At 35.6% G+C, this 21880-nt stretch overlaps 1 protein-coding gene across 2 annotated transcripts in view; it reads right to left on the reverse strand.

Annotated features, from left to right (window-relative positions):
* Nucleotides 1-21880, reverse strand: part of MIB1 (MIB E3 ubiquitin protein ligase 1) — a 141075-nt gene that overhangs the window by 76614 nt on the left and 42581 nt on the right. For both annotated transcript variants that reach the window (XM_023647510.2, XM_014727680.3), the window contains exons 8-10: nucleotides 16331-16475; nucleotides 14622-14755; nucleotides 4763-4870 (exon numbers count right to left, since the gene is read on the reverse strand). In XM_023647510.2, coding sequence (XP_023503278.1) covers nucleotides 4763-4870; nucleotides 14622-14755; nucleotides 16331-16475 — 387 coding nt within the window. The remainder of the gene's footprint in view (nucleotides 1-4762; nucleotides 4871-14621; nucleotides 14756-16330; nucleotides 16476-21880) is intronic.

Here is a 21880-nt window from a genome sequence, read left to right on the forward strand (position 1 = left end):
TTTAAATTTTAGATATATTGTAAAGAGACAACTTGATTTAATGATGGATTCGAGGAAGAATGTGAAAAGAAAAAAGGAATCAATGATGATTCTTAAGACCCAACCTGAGCAACTAGAAGAATTTATTGATAATGAAAGACTGTAAAACTATCACGTTATCTTTTAAAACTTGACCTTTTTTGTTTGGGCAATCTCAGATTTTAGTCTGCCTTCCTTTTGTAAAAGGCAACTTAAAGACTGTTTCGTGGATCTTATAAACAGAATCTTTCTTTGACATGCCATGTTTTTAATAGTTCCAGTTTTGGGGGGAAGGGGAGTATGGGGGTAAGGAAGTGGGGAAATCTCTAGTCACAACCTGAATTAATAACCCTAGAAACTATGTATACCAATTCCTGGAGCCATTTTATTATTCTGAGTCCTTGCTTGTTGTTTGTTTTTTTTTGTTTGTTTTTCAGATTGGCACCTAAGCTAACATCTGTTGCAGATCTTTTTTTTTTCCTGCTGCTGCTTCTCCCCAAAGCCCCCCAGCACATAGTTGTATATTCTAGTTGTAGGTCCTTCTGGTTGTGCTATGTGGGATGCCACCTCAGCATGGCCTGATGAGTGGTGCCATGTCGGTGTCCAGGAAGAAAACCGGCACAACCCTGGGCCACCGAAGCAGAGCATGCGAACTTAACCACTTGGCCATGGGGCTGGCCCCTACTTGCTTGGTTTTAAGAAAATAATTTCCTTAAACTGACCAGTCCTGAAGGCTACTTGCCCTCTCCTTCTCGGTTTTACAATTAAATAAAATGTTCCTAGCTTTGTTTTCACTAACTAGATAAGCAGAATCACACAGAAATAGCATCCGTTTCTTGAGAAACTGTACTAACTTCCACCAGCTGGAAAGAAATGTTTAATAAGAAACGTCAACCAAAAGTAGTAACACAACCTTAAATTCCCATGGTGGTGTATACTATAAATGGTATCTTAATTATTGCCCTTACTCCACATCCTAGCCATTTAAGTTATTATCATAGATGAGGAAACTAAGGCTTATATTAAACTTTTCATGCAATATCATTTTAGACAGCAACAATACCATTAAAACTTGATTTTCTGGCAAAGTCTAGTATTGTTCCCTACTATTAATCCTCTCCATTTGAAATACTTTTCATTGAGGCCAGCCTGGTGGCGCAGCGGTTAACTGCGCACATTCTGCTTCAGCGGCCTGGGGTTCACTGGTTCAGATCCCAACTGCAGACATGGCACTGCTTGTCAAGCCATGCTGTGGTAGGCGTCCCACATATAAAGCAGAGGAAGATGGGCACAGATGTTAGCTCAGGGCCAGTCTTCCTCAGCAAAAAGAGGAGGATTGGCAGCAGATGTTAGCTCAGGGCTAATCTTCCTCAAAAAAAACAAAACAAAACAGTTTTCATTAACCTTAAAAGATCAAACCACCCATGGGGCTGGCCCCGTGGCCAAGTGGTTAAGGTCATGCGCTCAGCTGCAGGCGGCCCACTGTTTCGTTGGTTCGAATCCTGGGCGTGGACATGGCACTGCTCATCAAACCACGCTGAGGCAGCGTCCCACATGCCACAACAAGAAGGACCCACAATGAAGAATATACAACTATGTACCTGGGGGCTTTGGGGAGAAAAAGGAGGGGGGGGGAGATCAAACCACCCCAAGTTTCCTACCACCTTCAGTATATATCTGTACTGTATAGGAAAACTTATTGTAAAGGACACACTCTTTAAAACTGGTCTTGCACTCAATCCTCCACACCCTTACTATTATACTTTATTAGTAAGAAAAAGATACTAAGTCCCTGGAGGATCTAAAATTAGCTCATCTATAGCAATATGACTAAGTCCTCGTAGTCCTATACATTAAGGAGTAAACAGAAAGTAATCCTGTTGTACTCATTAGGTCATACATGGAGACAACCAACATTCCAAAATAGCTGAGTTTTCCCTAAGAAATAGGAAAAAAGTGTAACCTTATCACATAGTCAAAAGGTATGATATATACTAAATAATTTAGTTTGATAACAGCCTAAGTCAAGTGAAAAAAATCTGCAGCAGTCATCTATACTAGGGGCCAATAAACTTTTCTGTGAAGGGCTGGAAAGTAAATATTTTAAGCTTTACAAGCCATACAGACTCTTATCATAACCACACAACTACTCAATTCTGCAGCTGTAGCATGAAAGCAGCCATACGCAATAAACGAATGAATAGGTGTGTTGTGTTCCAATAATACTTAACAATACAAACGGAGAGCTGGATTTGGCCTGCGGGCTATAATTTGCAAACCATGATTCCATACTATCTTGAGCCCACTTCCTAATGCAGATGAAAGCAATGAAAGGTTACAGAATGAGATAACTAAAGAACAAAATATACTATTCTCTTTATTCTTCAGCTAACCTCAAAAATTTTAATAAAATTAGAATTTTAAAAATCAGTGTTAATCATTGTTTTTAGGTGTGTTAAAGATATAACAAAGTTTTTAAAAGGAGCATTTATCATTTTGGGATACATACTGAAATATTTACAGATGAAATAATATCACATCTGGATCTGCTTCAAAATAGTGCAGTGGAGGGAGTGGGAGGTATGGAGGTACACATAAGACAAAACTGGTCATGAAAGATAATTGAAGTAGGTTAATGAGTACATAGGATTCATTATACTATTCTACTTTTATAAATGTTTAAAATGTCCAATAAAAAATTAATAAACTGGCTAATGATGAATCACAAATTTAAGTGCATCTTAAAATTAACCATTTTCTCCATCTTTTAAACTGAGGTTTCTTGACTTTGGCCTTATTGACATTTGGAGCCAGATAATGCTTTGTTGTGGGAGCTGTGCTGTGCACTGTAGGATGCTTAGTATCATCCTTAGTTTCTACCCCCTAGATGCCAGTAGTACTCTCCCTGCCCCTCCCTGACCAGTTGTGACAGTCAAAAATGTCTCCAGACATCTTACAAATTAAATCTGCCTCCAATGGTTTTTAAAACAGAAAATACATGAAATGGAAATCCAAATAAGGACGTATGGTAGAGGTCCACATGTATCTCACTGCTCTAGTAACAGACATAGCTTTGGAACTGAAAGATAAATTATTTACAAACGCCTAGCCACCTCAGTCTTACTATGTTTATAGAATCAACTAATCATTTGTTTTGTATTTGAGTTCAAGTAAGGAAAAAGGAAACCTACTCTTAAAAGCCAACTTCGTTCCCATCCCGAAGCTGCATCCCTATTCTGCAGAGCTTCTCATGTGAACAAGAAGTCTTTAGAAACACAAATTTATAGATACTCTCATAGTGCCAGGTTTACTAATTAAATTCTGAATCAGAAAGCATACTTTTTTAAAAAAAATTAGGCAAAAAGAAATTTAGTTTTTCAGCCTCTTGCCTTATTAGCTACAATCAGCAGCACTGTGATATTTTAGCAGTTGTTGCTATTGCAGTTTCTGGATTCATTAAATTAAAAATTAGATATTCAACTCAGGGAATTTCACTCCATTTCTCCAGACAAGACTAAAACAATAGCAAAATAAACTAATTGCCTGCCATTTACAAAATACCAAATTTAAGTTAAGTCTTTCTTGCATTACCAAAAAACTTTATAACACATGCTGGGTTCCCAAATTCACAACCAAGAAAGATGTCACTTAAAAATTACTACTGTAAAAGCAAAATCAAATTACATAATCTCATTCATAAAGACATCCAAGTAATAAAACTGTCACACAGTTTATAGATGTCTAATGTGCTAATTTAAAACTTAGGCAAAATTTCTAGAATTTCAACATCAAAGATGACTTATTTACACCTACATCACCAATGGCTCTGTACTAGCTATCCAACAGCTCAAAATACAATTAGAGAAGAAAAAAGCAAAAATAAGATACGACTTCTCTTTTCCAATAGGTGTCTTTAAAATTTTTTAATTAGTAAAAACAGGTTGGCCCACCAATTTTCTCTCAGAAATTCAAGTCCTTATATTAAGCTTCCTCAGATAGGAGCGTCATTTGGACAAAATTACAACATTCTGCCTAGTCTAAATTTGATCAAATTTGACTTATTCTTAAGTAATCTTGCACTAGACTAAAACAAATGTAATTCTAATACATATTTTAGGTAACGCGGTTACAGTTAACTACAACAAAGGAAGCCATCCTTCACACCACTCACAGATTCTCCACTGAAATTCCCGTGATAGTAAAAAGCAGTTATTTCCCTTTAATAAGAATATACTCTAAATTAAATTAAGCTTATATACACATATAGAGCAATAAACATGCAGTGTAAAATCTTCACATTAAGGTCAAGAAACAATAAGACTAAACAAATTCTTATTTACTAGTTCCCTTATGAGAAAAAAAACAAAACAAAACAAAGACAGGCCTCTGAGTGTTACAGATGAGGAAACATTCTGACTCACATGATCTATATTCCCCTTCCCTCAACTTCCCCAGTACAAATGTCAGATGAACCCAACTGGGCTCCCAACAGCATGGTGGTCCGCCAACAGTAATGGAAAACTCAACTCCTCTCTTCACTTAGGGTTATACCTAGAATACTGAAGGATCACAGAAAAATAAGAAATGCTTCAAGTTGTCTTTTGTCAAATTTTTCTTTTCAATCAGAAGAGCCTTAGGTGAGCATTAAATTTTAAGAATGAAAAAATCCATCTCATGATACAGAAGTATCATTTCTAGGACATTAATTTTTACTAAAAATATTTTTCAAGCTTAGTTTAATTACCTCTGCTTCTACATCCACATTTTGCTTCAAAAGTAACTTCAAAATGTCAACATGTCCATTCTGACTAGCAGCTTGCATTGCTGTGTGGCCAGCACACTGTCCATTTACCTAAATGAAAAAAAGGAAGGATGAAAGAATGTCACAAATTAGAAAGAGGCAATATATACACGTAGTGTGGGTTTAAATCTAGCACACTGTAAAATTCTAAGAAAATAACTTCGGCTGGGGTTCCATATAGCCTAATACAGATCACCAGAAATTGTTCTAATCTAGAGAAGGGATGTAGGCTTTTTTTTAAACAGATGTAAGTTCCATTGTTCAAAGAGCTGTGAAAGAACTCTTTAGGCAATCTGCAAAGTTGAAAAAAGAAAGAAAGGAAGGGAAAGACGGAGGGATGGACAAAGGGAAATAAGTCACATTAGTTTTATATATTTACTTCTATTTGGATTATTAAATCTCAGAGCTTATGTTTCAATGAAAAAAAGCAATGAGGTGAATGGAAAACTTTCAGAAAACATATTATCTACTGCCGTATAAATAAATTCAATTTGACAAGTATATCGAATACCAGCTGTAAGCAAAGTACCATGAAGGATCTATTAATGAGGTGTATACCTTATATACATTATATATATAAATGAGCTATATAAAATTATTCTATTTATAATAGAATTTATAAAGCAGTAAATTCCAACCTTTTCTTCACATTGGATGTTATGTAAATGCATAACTTACTCATGGACATACCCAAGGCTAAGTGCAATTTCTTAATCTCACCACATTCACTCCTATCCATAAAACCATAAAAGACGGTTAAAGATGACAGCCTGACCACACGTTTACATCCCATCCTTCCCGAGACTACCTTAAGAAGACGGTAAAATAATTTAAAACATAAAAAGCCATAAAGACAACAAGAAAAGGAGAGCTAACATTGGAAAACAAGAAAAATAACACATTTTTGAAAGAACACAAGCAAAGAAGTTTTGACTTTATAGAGACAGGGAAGACAAAGGCTGGGAACCCCAGACAAATTCAAAGCGTGGAAACACAAGCACATCAAAGGGCTGACAACAGAGGCCACAGATATAAATCTGATGTGCAATGGCCACACTCCAAGCCCACTTCTCAAATTCAAGCACAGAGTATTAGCTGCCAGGAATCAAGTCCCAAGGCAAGGAAAAGGAGGTTTCTCCCCTCACACAAGTGAATAGCCATAGAGAACAGACCCCTAACTTAATGGCATTTAGGGATCTCCAAAAGCTCTAAGACAAACACCACAACGCAAAGAAAGTCACCAAGTCCGTCCAGGAACAGAAAGCTACCAATGAGCCTTTCATTGTCTTATTCAGATAGGAACGGACAAGCAGAGAGGAGGGATGTGAGGAGGACCTCCAACACAGAAAAAGACAAAGTAAGACAAAGAATTCCAAAACAGAAAGAGAAATGACTCTGGAAGAAACAAATGGAAAGAAGAAAAGAAAACTTATGGGAGAAAAACTTCAATTAGACATATTCAAGAATTCTTTACATCTAAAACTCAAGAGAAAGATGCTACAAAAAAAACAGGAAAGCTAAACTGAAAAAAAGTTCCATTAGAAGAGCTGGAAGATGGGTAGATATGAGGCAAGAGACCATCGTTTTTCACTATTATTATGAGACTTCTTAAAAGTATAGCCTTATATTTATTTGTGGTACAATTATATCTCAAAAGAAAAAGCAAGTATACCCTTGTAAGAGTGTTTTTAAATTAAAGGATGCATTGTATTTGTTTTCATTACCTCCTGACATCTTAGTAAAACAAGGGTACAGTTTTATTTTCTTTTAAGCCTCAAACCTCAAAGATAATCAGAACTAGCAAAACAGAAAACTCACATACACATGCACACATGCTCACCCATACACAGCAAGCTAGAAAGCAGACCTAAGACTGCTGAGAAAAGCCCAAAATGACCCATTCGTCAAGGAAACTCATAAGGCTCAGAATTGATGACTGGATGTCTCTGGATATGGGAACAATGTGGCAGTGGTGCTAAACACAAAAGCACTGGCTGACAGTCTGTTTAAAAGCATTTAGATCCCTGAATTCCCCAACCTTGCAAAGCTGAGCTACTGCTCCACCCTCACACTAACGGAAACGTGAAAGTTTATTCTCTGGAAAGAGCAAAGAGTCATAGACTCTAGAAACCAGGCACTGTAAAGGGTGGGGCGAAGCACTAAAAACATAAGTTTTGTGTAAATATGACATGCTGAATGCTAAGAACCTGGACTCTCTTCCCTTAATCTGTATTCATAAGGTTGGCAGCCAGGTTTAGCAGGAGAATCAAGAGACCTTTCCAGGGAATCAGACCAGCTCAAGAGAAAAACACTCGACGATCAACAGCCAGGAGTAACCCAAGGAAACAGTCAACCGGACCACCCTACAGTGAAGTCCAGAGTTGACAAATACGCACACACGCATGCCTCCAAACAAGCCTTTTATTACCCGCTTTTATAGATGAATGAACAATCAAGGATCACTAGACATCTGATGAATGGCCTCCAACAAAAGAGACCAAAACAAACAGAAGAAAGTAAGTTAAAGAAGACAAAAACTAAGCAGGGACAATAAAACTTTAAAAAAAACCCAAAAACCAAAACCATTAATATACTCAGTGAGTAAAGCATGACATTGCATCCTTTGAATGTGAACATGATACCATAAAAAGGAAAGTGAAAAGAACAACCAAAAAAAGTTTGAAAATTCAAATTCATAACTGACAGAATAATGAAAACCTCAAAAGAAGGGTTAGAAGCTTAAGTTAAGGAGTATCCCAGAAAGGAAAAACAAAGAAAACTATTAGACCATTAGAGGAACAGTCCAAGATCAGAGAAAATAAAAGGAAGGAAAACTACCTGTGAAATAATTATAGTAACCTTCTCTCCGAATGGACAGACCCAACAGGCAGAAGAATAAGTACGTTGTTGAACTCAACAGCACCATCAATTAACTGGATATAATTGACATCTACAGACTACTTCATCCAAAAACAACAGAATATACATTTTTCTCAAGCTCACATGGAACACTCACCTAGAAATACCATATTCTGGGCCAAAAAATATACCTAAACAAATTTAAAAGAATAAAACTTATATTATGTCTGCTGTCAGATCACAATGGAATTAAACTAGAAATAAATAACAGAAAGATAACCAGAAAATTCCAACATAAGTGGAGATTAAATAACACACTTCTAAACAATACATGGGTCACAGAAGAAATCTCAAGAGAAATTTAAAAATATTTTTAGGTAAATGAAAATGAAAACACAACTTATCAGAATTTGTGGGACACAATGAAAATAGTGCTTACAGGAAAATTTACAGCATTAAATACATATATTAGAAAAGAAGAAAGATCTAAAATCAATAATCTAAATCTCCACCTTGGAAAACTACAAAAAGACAACCAAATTAAATCCAAAGCAAGCAGATGAAAAGAAATAATTAAATCAGAAATAAATGAAATTGAAAATAGGAAATCAACAGAGAAAAATCAACAAAACCAAAAGCTGGTTCTTTGAAAAGATCAATAAAACCAATAAGCCTCTAGCCAGGGTAACTAAGAAAGAAGACAGAGAAAGGACACCAATTACTAATATCAGAAATGAAAGAGGGGACACCATTACAGATCCCATGGACATTAAAAGAATAATAAGGAAGACTTTGAACAACTCTATGCCCACAAATTTGATAACCTACATGAAATGGACCAACTCCTTGAAAGACAAAATCCACCAAAACTCACACAAGAAGAAACAGACCACCTGAAAAGGCCTGTATCTATTAAAGAAATTGAATCAATAATTAATTACCTTCCAAAACAGAAAGCACCAGGCCCAGAAGGGTTCACTGGTGAATTCTACCAGATATTTAAGGAAGAATTATACCAATTCTCTAAAATCTCTTTCAGAGGACAGAAGCTGAGGGAATATTTCCTAACTTATTCTATGAGGGCAGCATTACCCTAATACCAAAGCCAGACAAAGCCATTACAAGAAAGGAAAACTATAGACCAATACGCCTCATGAACACAGACGCAAAAGTCCTCAACAAAATGTTAGCAAACTGAATCCAAAAATATATATAAAGACTTACACATCATGACCAAGTGGAATTTATCCCAGGTATGCAAGGCTGGTTTAATATTCAAAAATTAGTTAATGTAATCCATCACATCAAAAGACTAAAAAAGAAAAATCACATGATCATATAAATAGATGTGGAAAAAGTATTTTACAAAATTCAACACCCATTCATGATAAAAATTGTCAGTAAACTAGGAATAAAGGGGAACTTCCTCAACTTGATAAAGACTGTACAAAAAAGTTACAGCTAACATCATACTTAATGGTGAGAAACTTGAAGCCTTCTCACAAGAATTAGGGATAAGGCAAGCATGTCCCCTATCGCCACTCCTTTTCAACATTGTACTAGAACTCCTTGCTAATGCAGTAAGGCAAGAAAAGAAAACAAAAGTACACAGATTGGAAAGGAAGACATAAAACTGTCTTTGTGCACAGAGGACATAATCATTTATGTCAAAGATCCAAAAGAATGAACAAAAACACTCCTGGAACTAACACACAATTATAACAAGGTTGCAGGATACAAGACTCATACACAAGTGTCTAACGCTTTCGTATATACTAACAGTAAACAAGTGGAATTTAAAAATAAAAACACAATACCACAACACACCAAAAGAAACCATCAAGAAAACAAAAAGGCAATCTACTAAATGGGAGAAAATATTTGCAAATCATCTATCTAATAAGGGGTTAATATCCAAAATATATAAAGAACTCATATAACTCAACAGCAGAAAACGATTTGATCTAAAAATGGGCAGAGGATCTGAATAGACATTTTTCCAAAGAAGACATATGGATGGTGAGCATGTACATGAAAACATGCTCAACATCACTAATTATAAAATTAAATGCAAATAAAAACACAATACCATTTACATTATCACGCCAAAAAATTAAATACTTAGGTATAAATCTAACACAATATGTACAAGATCTACATGAGGAAAACTAAAAGAGTGATGAACAAAATCAAAGAACTAAATAAATGGAGAGAGACTCCATGTTCATGGACAGGAAGACTCAATATTGTCACATGTCAGTTCTTCCCAACTAGATCTATAGATTCAATGCAATCTCTACTATTCCTGGTGAGTTATTTTATGGATATCAACAAACAGATTCTAAAGACTATAGGGAAAGGCAAAAGACCTAGAGTAGCCAACCCAACAGTGAAAGAGAAGAACAAAGCTGGAGGACTGACACTACCTGACTCATCAAGACAGTGTGGTGTTGGCCAAAGACTAGACAAACAGATCAATGAAACAGAATAGAGAACCCAAAAATAGACTCAAAATATAGCTAAATGATCTCTGACAAAGAAGCAAAGACAATACAATGGAGAAAAGACAGTCTCTTCAACAAATGATGCTGGAACAACCGGACATTCACATGCAAAAAAATGACTCTAAATACAGACCTTACCTCTTTCACAAAAATTAACTCAAAATGGATCATAGACTCAATGTAAAACACAAAACTATAAACCTCCTAGAAGATAAAAGAGAAAACTTAGATGATGTTGGGTATAGTATGACTTTTTAGATACAATATCACAATCACGATGTATTAAAGAAATATAAGCCAGACTTCATTAAAATTGAACTTCTGCTCTGCAAAACAAAATAGCAAGGTAATAAGACAAGCCATGGACTAGGAAAAAATATTTGCAAAATACGTATCTGATGAAGTACTCTTATTCAAAATATACAAACAATTTTTAAAACTCAACAATAAGAAAACAATCCAATTAAAAACTGGGCCAAAGACGGGGTGGTGGGGGGGTGCGGCCCCATGGCCAAGTGGTTAAGTCCATGCACTCCACTTCGGCAGCCCAGGGTTTCACCAGTTCAGATCCTGGCCATGGACCTAGCACCACTCATCAAGCCATGATGAGGCAGCATCCCATGTAGCAGAACTAGAAAGACCTACAAGTAGAATATACAACTATGTACTGGGAGGCTTTGGGGAGAAGCAGAAAAAAAAAATGGGCCACTAAGACCCAAACAGACACCTTACCAAAGAAGACATATAGATGGCATATAAGCATATGAAAAGATGCTCCACACATCATATGTCATGAGGGAAATGCAAATTAAAACAACGAGATACTACTACCACCTATTAGAATGGCCAAAATCCAGAACACTGATAACATCAAATGCTGGCGAAGATATGGAGCAATAGGAACTCTCATATATTGCTGGTAGGAATATACAATGGTACACTTGCTTTGGAAGACAGTTTGGCAGTTTCCTAAAATACTAAATATATTCTTACTATATCATCCAGCGATCACACTCCTTGGTATTTATCCAAAGGAACTGAAAACTTAGGTCCACACAAAAACCTACATGTGGATGTTTATAGCAGCTTTATTCATAATTGTCTAAACTTGGAAGCAACCAATATGTCCTTCAGTAGGTGAATGGATAAACTGTGGTACATCCAGACAATGGAATATTAACCAACATTAAGAAGAAATGAGCTACAAAGATATGGAAGAAACTTAAATGCATACTACTAAGTGAAAGAAGCCAATCTGAAGAGGCCACATACTGTGTGATTCCAACAAGGGACATTCTGGAAAAGGCAAAACTATGGATACAATAAAAAGATCAGTGGTTGCCAGGGGTGGGGTGGAGGGAAAAGACGAATACGCAAAGCACAGAGAATTTTTAGGGCTGTGAAAATACTCTGTGTGATATTACAATGATGGATATATCTCATTACACTTTTGTCCAAACCCAAAGAATGTACAAGACCAAGAGAAAACCTTAAGGTAAACTATAATCACTTTGGGTGATTATAATGTGTTAAAGTAGGTTTATCTTTGGTAAAAAAAAAAAAAAATTCCATTCTGGTGAGTGATGCTGATAATGGCGGAGGCTATGCATATGTGGGCAGGGGGTACATGGGAAATCTCTGTAACTCTCTCAATTTTAGTTTGTAAACCTAAAACTGCTCTAAAAAAATAAAAGCTTATATATATATATATAGAAAATTTCCAGATGTGAAAAACACAACTTCCAGAATAAAAAGATAAAACATCTAAAGCAATGGATGAAAACAGATCCACACCAAGGCACATCATTGTGCAAGTTGAGAATATTGGCAAAAAAAAAGATCTGCATGCTCGAGAGAGAAAAAATTGCTCATATGTAGGATCAGGAATCAGAATGGCTTAAATCTTTTCAACAGCAATTCTGAATGCTGGCAGAAAATGGAATTATTCAGAAGGAAAACGATACCCAACCCAAAATTCTATTCCCATCTAAAATTTAATTGTAAGATTTAAAAAAAATTAGATATTAAAGGTCTATTTCCCATGAACGCTTTCTCAAAAAGCTACTAAAGACTGTACCTCACAAAAGAGAGTAAACACGGATACAAAGAGAGAATACAGAAAACAAGAAATCCAACACATGAGAGAGGGGAAGGGAACCCTCAGGATGACGGGTAAGAAGACATTCCAAATGGACATCAGGTGTAGAGGGCAACCTGCCGCGATAAATCACATCAGAAGGCAGTGAAAGCAATCTCTCTCAGACAATAAAATCAATATGCACCTGACGTGCCTGAATGTCTTGAGAGATTAGACAATTAGAAGTTTGGAGAAAAATTAATTATAACAATACAGATTACTAAGAAATGAAAAAAAACTGGGGGCCAGCCCTGGTAGTCTAGTGGTTAAGTTCGACACGCTCTACTTCAGTAGCCCAGGTTCAGCTCCCAGGCACAGACTTACACCACCCATGTGTCAGTGGCCATGCTGTGGCAGCAGCTCACACACAAAAATAGAAAGACTGGCAACAGATGTTAGCTCAGGGTGAAACTTCCTCAGCAAAAAAAAAAAAGGAGAAAGAAAAATTAATTATGGGGCCAGCCCGGTGGCGCAGAGATTAAGTTCACACGTTCCGCTTCGGCGGCCTGGGGTTTCAGGGTTCAGATCCCAGGTGCAGATATGGCACCGTTTGGTAAGTCATGCTGTGGCAGGAGTCCTACACAAAAAGAAGAGGAAGATGGGCACAGATGTTAGCTCAGGGCCAGTCTTCCTCAGCAATAAGAGGAAGACTGGCGGCAGATGTTAGCTCAGGGCTAATCTTCCTCAAAGACAAAAATAAAAAATAAATTTAAAAATAAATAAATAAATAAATTTAATTTTGTCTGGAGTTAAAAGGGACTGCTTGGGAAAAACTACAAGCGAACTTTTCGGAATGAAGGAAATGTTCTACATCTTAATAGGAGTGTGCATTACATAGGCATATGCATTTGTCAAAACTGATGCATGTATTTCACTATATGCAAACTACATATAGTGAATTATTGTTTAAAAAAGAACAATTATGAACAGCAAGGAAAACAAAAAGTTGTGTAGGAAAATACAATATAGTATCCTCCACAGCTCAGATATATAACATGCACAACTAATTCTAATCTTAACAAAATTACAACACAATATAACCACGTTAAGAAGCTAGGAGGAGTGTGTATGTGTGAAAGTGGGCTGCAGGTGGTGAAATAAAGTTGAATCCTCACTTTCACAGGGAGATATCAAAAGATAACTCCTAAAACATAAAAATCAAGAAATAACAACAGAAGTATGTTATTGGAAGATGTGGAGGTAAACATATCAAGAAAATCAGCTGAAAGAGGTGAAAATAGTTGGCTCTGAAGAATGGGAAAATAAGGTTGAGGAGGAGATGTTGTTTTCCGTAAAAAATCTAGTAAAACTATTTTTCCCTTATAATTTTTGCAATGTATGACACTGTTAAAAAATAACTAAAATAAATTAGTAGTCAAATGAAAAAAATTAAGTATAATAAAACGTAAATCTGCTTCACTGAATAAATAAGAAGTCGGACTCTATCTTTCAAACACAAAAAACATTTGGTACTCTAGTATCCGAGAAAAATTACTTGCAATCAATCAAGAAATCACTGTGCTGTGCTGCTGCAACTGCTCTCTCTCTAAGAAACCTAAAATGCCACATGAGGAATAAGATGCTTATACTTTACAATCATAGATCTGATCTTCTTCAAACTGGCTAGCATACTTACATGCAAAGGTGTGGCAACAAAAGCCCTCACAACACAGTGACAATGGCTCAAACTGCCACTCCACCCACAACCTCCTGGTGGGCACTGAACATCACATCAGTGCCAGCACGGCGGCAAAGACAACAGATGACTAAGCAAGAACCAAAATAGCCTATTCAAAATATGGCTTATGTGAATGGTAAAATTACATCAACCATTAACATTTACAAAATGCATAATCTTTAATTCATCTGCATTATAAACTATGAAATAGTCAACCTTCACAGGGAGGGGAGGGGAAAAGTTTAAATGTTTTGAAAAGAGGGATAAAAAATTGCTCATAAAAGTTTCTAAAATACATTTAAAAGACATGACAAGATGACATTTACATGAGAAAAATTCACTGAATTTCCCAAAGGGACACTAGCCACTTAAAAACCTAAATGTAAGTTTTGTCAATCATAAAATAAAAAAGGTCACAGTGTTAAAAATACAAAAACATCAATATCTTTTAGAAATGCACACTGAAAAATGATGTCTGGTGTCTTCTTTAAAACATCTCAGAAAAACAAGGAAGAATGAATAGATGAGGCACTTGTGGTAAAATCCTAATAATTCTTCAAGTATAAGGTTCATTATACTATTTTATTTTTGTGTATGCTTCAAAATAATTTTTAAAATGCTCACATCCACATCTGGTCTTTTTAGCAAATCTTCCACTTTAGCAACATCTCCATTGGCAGCAGCCTTAACTAATTCTTCATTGAGGTCACCAGATTCTTGGGTTTCAAATAATTTCTTCAAGAGTTGGGAGAGTCTTTCTGTAAAGCATCAAATAAAGCTGCTAATAGAGGAGGATCTCAAACCTTAACTACTAACAGACAAGCATTACCCATATGTCTATAACATATATTTTTTCTTTTTTATTATTTCTATCATTAATGTTATTTCTGTATTATGCTACAGAGATCACCCATACAAATTATAACTACTACCATATAAAGCTGCATTAAATTCAAGCTGATAAGTATTCTCAGTTTTATCCAATTCATGTATTTCACGGTAAAATATCAGAAAAAGTAGTTACACAGAAAGAATAATTCAAGAGTTAGAAGTCATACCAAGGGTATTACAAATGAACATACTGCAATGGGAGTATCATAATGATACAAACTTCCTTTCAGGTCTTAAGCATACCACACCAACTCTCGGAGCTCAAAGCTACAGAGCTTAGAATAAATCAACAGATCATTGATTATGATGAATAAGCTATGTAATCTCTATGATATCCAGGGAACTATTTTAGGGACAAACCCAAATTTTCAGTTGAAAAAGGGACATCCAAGTGTTAAGAACAGACTTCAAAGGTGCTAACTGATTGGTTTTGACTAAAACAAGAAAGAACCAGGGATGTATTTACATAGACCCTTTTATAACATATTTTTTCCTAAACAGCATTAATCAGTAGAGAACCTACTCAGTTCAACTCCTTAATTCTTGGGTCTACTTATTGGAGAGCAAAGAAATCACAAAGTGGGGCAGAGGACCAACACTAAGTCCACATTATTTGAGAGAAGGATATTAATCATCTTTCACTCTTTTAATTTGTATGTAGTGTTATGATGCCATCTAAACTCAAGGTAAAAATCAACACCCCCCAATTTAAACTTCAAGCATACTAGCAAATTACAGCAGGAAAGAAGAGACAGAAGCAAAGGAAGTATCAAGTAGTACAAAATAAAACTGGAGGTCACTTAATATTTTCCTTTTTTTTTTTTATTGTTTACAATTATCGTTCTATCTTCTTTTCTGGACAACAACAATATACGTACAGTAATTTGGAATTTGTTGCAAAATGAATTGAGTCTGTGTATATAAAGCTTGAGCATAGAGAGGAAAGACTTTGGGCATAAGCCCACCCAAGCATCCAGCATATTCACATCTCAACATGGTTTTCTACTCATTGTGGCATGTATAACAAAGGGAAAAAATATGGCTGATATGTAAAAATATCCAGAAAGAAAGCCATCTGCTGTCAATAATGTTGGAAATATGGAGAAAATAAAGCAGTCTAAGAAAGTGATGGTTCTTTGGCAGAAAACAAAAGCTCTAATTAAAGAGTAGAATGGTGAATTTCAGATATCTCAGATTTGATGTGGAGAAGCCCTTGAACTTTTCCAGGGCATACCTCAGCCAGAAGAAGGGTTGTTGATTGTACGAAAAAGGAAAAAAAACTTCAGTGAAATTTGAAAAGGTAGTTAACATTCAAGTGAGGTTATGTGATCTAGGAGAAAACCAAGAACACATATGACGTTACCTGTATACGAGAACCCGGAATTAGCAGGGGTTCTACTGTAAACCATATCACTTTTAAAGAAACACGACACAAAACATACCACCAGATGCATTGCTAATGGCTGATCCTGCAGATGCCACCTTGGAAACCGCTGCTGGATTATACGTCCAAGATGTTCCACAAACTTCTACCTTTAAATCACTGTCTGAATAAATCTGTTGTACTCGGCCAACTTTACCTAAAGTCTTTAAAAAAAAAATTAGATTCATGTTTCTAAGTCTAAAGTATATACCATAAAAACCAATCACTAGTTTTTACATGTTTAAAGAATTAATTTTACTTCATTCCTAATGAAAAAACTTTTAAAGGATAACCATATACAAATGGGTTATTTATTAGTTACAAACTTTAAAGAGTATCTTTAAAAAATATTTTAATAAAACTACTATACTTCCACAAGAATATACAAACAAAAATAGATCATGACAGCCTATCTTCTTCATAAAAGTTCACAAAATTTTGCTTTTTGATATTCAACCCTTCTTTTTTAACACCATAAGATCTATCTCGAGAACTCGTAACTCAAGTAGTCCAAAATCCATCATCAAACCAGCCTAAAAAAAGAAAATCAGATTTCTAAAAAAACCTATTTAAACCACAAAGGGCTCAAAGCCTACATCTACGTTTAAATCCTTTTTGGAGGCACGCCTGATTCCATAACAGAAGTGTGCAGAAACAAGATGCTTATTAAATAAACAGAATAAGCAGGGCAATCAGGTGCAGAACACAATCAGCAGGAGCAGCTCTCATCATGTGGCAGAAACTGTTCTAAGAGCTTTATATGCACTGACTCACCTGATATGTACAATCCTGAAAGTTAAGTGCTATTATTAGCCCCATTTCAAACTCAGGTTGCAAACCCATTCTCTTAAGCACAATAGAATAGCAAATAATACTAGAAAATTGGTGAAGAATAGTGATAATATCTGACTACTTCCTAACACAGAGGAGTGATTGTCCTTGACTTGTTTTTCTCTTTTGACCTCTCCATAGCATGAGACCCCAACTTCTTGAAACTATTCCCTTGATTTCTGGATGACAGTCTAATCCTTCTGCCTGGTCCTTCCTTTTCTCCACTCACTGACCTCCTTTTCTTCTTCAGATCTCTAAATCTGTTCATTCTTCCAAAATTTTATTCCTTAATTTTTTATTCTTCTTTCTTAAAAATTTAATCCACTTTGATAACTATCATCTTATTTTCAAAGACTCCAAACTATACTTCTCTAGTCCTGTTTATCCCCCTGCTCACCCCCAACACACCCCAATTTTAACTTCTCATTAAGCATTTTCACTTGGAATTTCCTGCCACCGTCTCAAATTCTATAAGAATGCATTCTTTGTTTTTTCCTCCTTAACTATTCATTATGGAAGATCTCAAACACACAAAAGTAGACAATATATATTGAATCTTCACGTACCCATCAACCAGTTTCAATAATTATCAGCTCATGGCCAATCTTATTTTCCCCTACACATTCTCGCTACATTATTTCGTCATATAAACTCTTTTTTTTAAGACATAATACTTATTACCAACCCACCCCAAATTATCAATAACTCTACAATAACATAAAATACCAGTGAGTGTTCAAATTTCCAATTGCCTCATAACTGATACATTTTTTTAGTTTAAATCAAGCTCCAAATAAAGTCTACATATATTTTTTTCTTTGCAAATTATTTGTTGAAGAAACAGGGTTATTTGTTCTATATAGTTTCTTACAATCTGAATTTTGCCAATTCACAGAGTTTAATAGGTTCATTTGTCTCTGAATTGCTAAGAAACCCTTCAAGTGTGGCTGCTAGATCCTTTTGACATGACCTAAAAATCTTTGATAGCTTCCTTGCTATCTAGCATAAGGCTCATCTTCCTGCCAAAGAGCTAGAATTAGCCATTTCTGAGGTCCACTTTCTGAGGTTCACTTCATTTCTGAGGTTCTCTTCCTGAGGCTCACTTCCTGCCAAAGAGCTAGAATTAGCTGTTTCTCCAAAGAGACTTGGTTCTTTACAGAGGGAAATTTCAAAACCATAATCTGGGCACTAAGGTTGGTTATTGTGACTGGAATGGTCATTGTTTCTAGGCCTTTTCATGAACAGAGCTAGGAAAAAGGGAGGATCTGTTTTATTTTGTTTTAAAAGGATGAAATTCTAAGTTAAAATACTTTCAATTCAAATTCAAGAGTACAGGGTTTTTACTTAACCTCTCATATTACATCTGTATCTTTTTTTTCCCGCTCTGATCATTCTGGTTCTCAAGGTCACTGAGGATAACAGAATTAGAATTACTATATAACAGTTTTTTTGTCATATTACATACACAATAATCTCAGAATAACAATTGAACCCTATTACAAACAATAAGATTCCTGAAAATCATTAAATATTTCCTTTTCTATGCAGTTCTGTAGGGTATAGTCCTCCTCTGAGGACACAAAAACAAATGACTATGTTTAAAAGTCACTTGGAATTTCCTCTCTGTACAGTTATGCCAACAGGAAACACATTTAGGTTCACTCTTTCACTTTACTTTCCACTTTAGGAGTTTCTTTTTTAAATTTAATTTTGTTATATAATTGTATAAAATATATATGTGGTTTCAAATTAAATCATAAAACAACACATATTCAAAGACATCTCCCTTCTACCTTTGTCCCCTATATCATATTGTTTTTATACACATTTTTTTAACTTTATGGTTAATCTTTCCATTGTTTGCTTTTATTAATATAAAGTTTATATTAAAACTTCATATTAAATTATATTGTCCTGATAGTTATATTTATACTTATATATTATATACTCTTATTCCCTCTTTTAAAAAAAAAAAATATATATATATATATCGTCTATTGGTTCCCTGGTACATATATTGAAATCAGTCATTCATATGTTCTTCCCCTTACCCTCTTTCTCCCCCGATATTGTGATTTAAATAACAGTATTTAGTCCCAATTAATAATTAAAAAGCAATCAAACAGCTTATTAGGGGCCAGTCCCATGGCCGAGTGGTTAAGTTCACACGCTCAGCTGCAGCGGCCCAGGGTTTCGCTGGTTCGGATCCTGGGCATGGATGTGGCACTGCTCATCTTGCCATGTTGAGGCGGTGGCCCACATGCCACAACTAGAAGGACCCACAACTAAAAATACACAACTATGTACTGGGGGGGATTTGGGGAGAAAAAGCAGAAAAAAAAAAAAATTGGCAATAGTTGTTAGCTCAGGTGCCAATCTTTAAAAAACAAAACAAAACAAAACAAAAAAAACGCAGCTTATTCAACTTTCCCTATACTCTCCATTCCCAGCCCATTTTTTGACAGTTGTACTTTATCTACATTGTGCGAGGTTATAACCATTATAGACTCTACCCTTTCCTTTCTAACCATTATTTAATCTTGGTTCAACAAAAAAATACACACTCAACAACCACCACCAGTCCTAAGCTGACGTCTCTGCCGTCACTTTGGTTCTCTGAAGCTAACTCTCCAGACTGCTCAGCAGAGGCTCATGGGAACAAGACTCTGACTTTTCACCCCTCACAGCAGCTTGTAGCCTTTACACTTGAAAGTCAGTTTGCTTATATATAAAATTCCTAGCTTACATTTTGTTTCCTTGAGAACCTTAATGAATGTTATTTCATTGTTTCCTGGCATAAAACACTGAGATCAGATTTTTTCTTAAGAGCAATCTGATTTTCTTTCCTTTATAAATAACTTGATCTTTTTTACTAGACACCCAAGTAATTTTTTCTTTTCTTGAAGGTTCAGTTATCTTACCAGAATAGGGCTCAGTATTTGGTGTTCTGGGTCAGTCTTCCCAGATATGCAATGTGTCCTTTTAATATTTAGTTTCAAATCTTAATTTCATGAAAATTTTTCTAGAATTACAAATTTTAGTATTCGTTATATTCCATTGCTTTAGTTTCTGTTACTCCTTTTTGCAAGGCCTCCTAATACACGTATATTAGATATTCTATACCTGCCACTTTCTCTCAAATACATATCTTTTTTATTTTAAAAATGTTCCTTCTTTTTATCTGTTTCTCTTAAGACATTATACGTTGTATTTATTTGCTCTGTGTTGCTTCTAGATTACCCTTCATTTCTAAAATGATCTTTTCAATTCTCTCCTAAGTTCTATCACCTCACTTCTTATTATGATTTATTTCATTCTCTCACATCTTTTATCATTTTCTTAATTTCTTTTAGCTTATTTTACATTATTAGATTTTAGTTTTCTGTGCATATTTTTCCAGTGTACTTTCATTTGTCTGTAGAGAAGTTATTCTATTCCTTATCCTTTTTTTTCAGTAAGAATTATGCATGGGGATTGAACCATGATCCCTTCCAACTTTTATTTGGACCTACTCTTTCCTTTGTCCCTATCGTCTCTATCCTATTCAATTTGGTTTCTACTCCCAGCACTTTCTCTTCAATGGAGAGCTCTGCCCTGGAAGGGAGCTTTGGCTGGTTAGTTTTGACAGTTTACAGACCCAGGCTGCTCCAGTCCCTTCAAACTTTAGCATGGACCTATTGCTCTTACCCCAGTCTGGAGTCTGCAAGAGTCCTCTCAGGTTCAGCTGTTGTGAACACACTAGCCAATGAACACTTGTTAGCTATTCTGGAGTCCTCCCATTCTCAGGTCCATCTGATGCCCCACTAATTCTCTGCTGCCATATGGACAGATGCAGACCCAGTAGCTGTCAGTGGTTTATCTCTCCTCATTCATATTTTAGGGTTTTAGGCTACTCTGTCACCTGGCTTTGTTATAGTTGCTTGTGGCTTTTTTTGGTTATGCTAACATAGTTGTTGACTGTTTCTATCAAGAGGATTTGAGGGGCTGGCCCTGTGGCCAAGTGGTTAAGTTCACATGCTCCGCTCGGCAGCCCAGGGTTTTGCTGGTTCGGATCCTGAGCACAGACGTGGCACACCTTGTTAGGCTATGCTGAGGCGGCATCCTACATGCCATAACTAGAAGGATCCACAACCAAAATATACCACTGTGTACTGGGGGAATTTGGGGAGAAAAAGCAGAGGGAAAAAAAAAAAAAAAAAAAAAGATTGGCAACAGCTGTTAGCTCAGGTGCCAATCTTTAAAAAAAAAAGGATTTGAGAAGATTCAAATCTACCCTACCACTACTGGAATCCCAGAATTTCTCTCTAGAAATTATTCAGAGGTTTTGCTTATACAATAGCTTAATATGGGAGACAGAGTACTTAGGTTTTTGAGTTCAAATTCCAGTTCAGAATCTTAGCGCTGATTTCCTCATCTTTAAAATAAGGATGCCGTTCCACCACCTACTTACAATATTCCTAAGACAAATAAAGTCTGTATATATATGTAGTTTGGGTACACATATACGTATGCATGTGTGCACATGTGTAAGTATATAGCATCTAGCACAGAACTGAGGATAACTGGACATTCAACAGATGGAAGCTGCTAAGTGGAAAAACAAAAACATCTTGTGTATGAAAAATCTTAAAAGAGGATTTATAGCTCCTATAAAACATATTGAAAGATTACACTTTAAGTAAAACCACACTATAGTGAGGCTTGAAGTATACTGAAACATTTTTTTAACTAACTTTAA

Source organism: Equus caballus, chromosome 8, assembly GCF_041296265.1.
Source record: "Equus caballus isolate H_3958 breed thoroughbred chromosome 8, TB-T2T, whole genome shotgun sequence".
Lineage (NCBI taxonomy): Eukaryota > Metazoa > Chordata > Mammalia > Perissodactyla > Equidae > Equus > Equus caballus.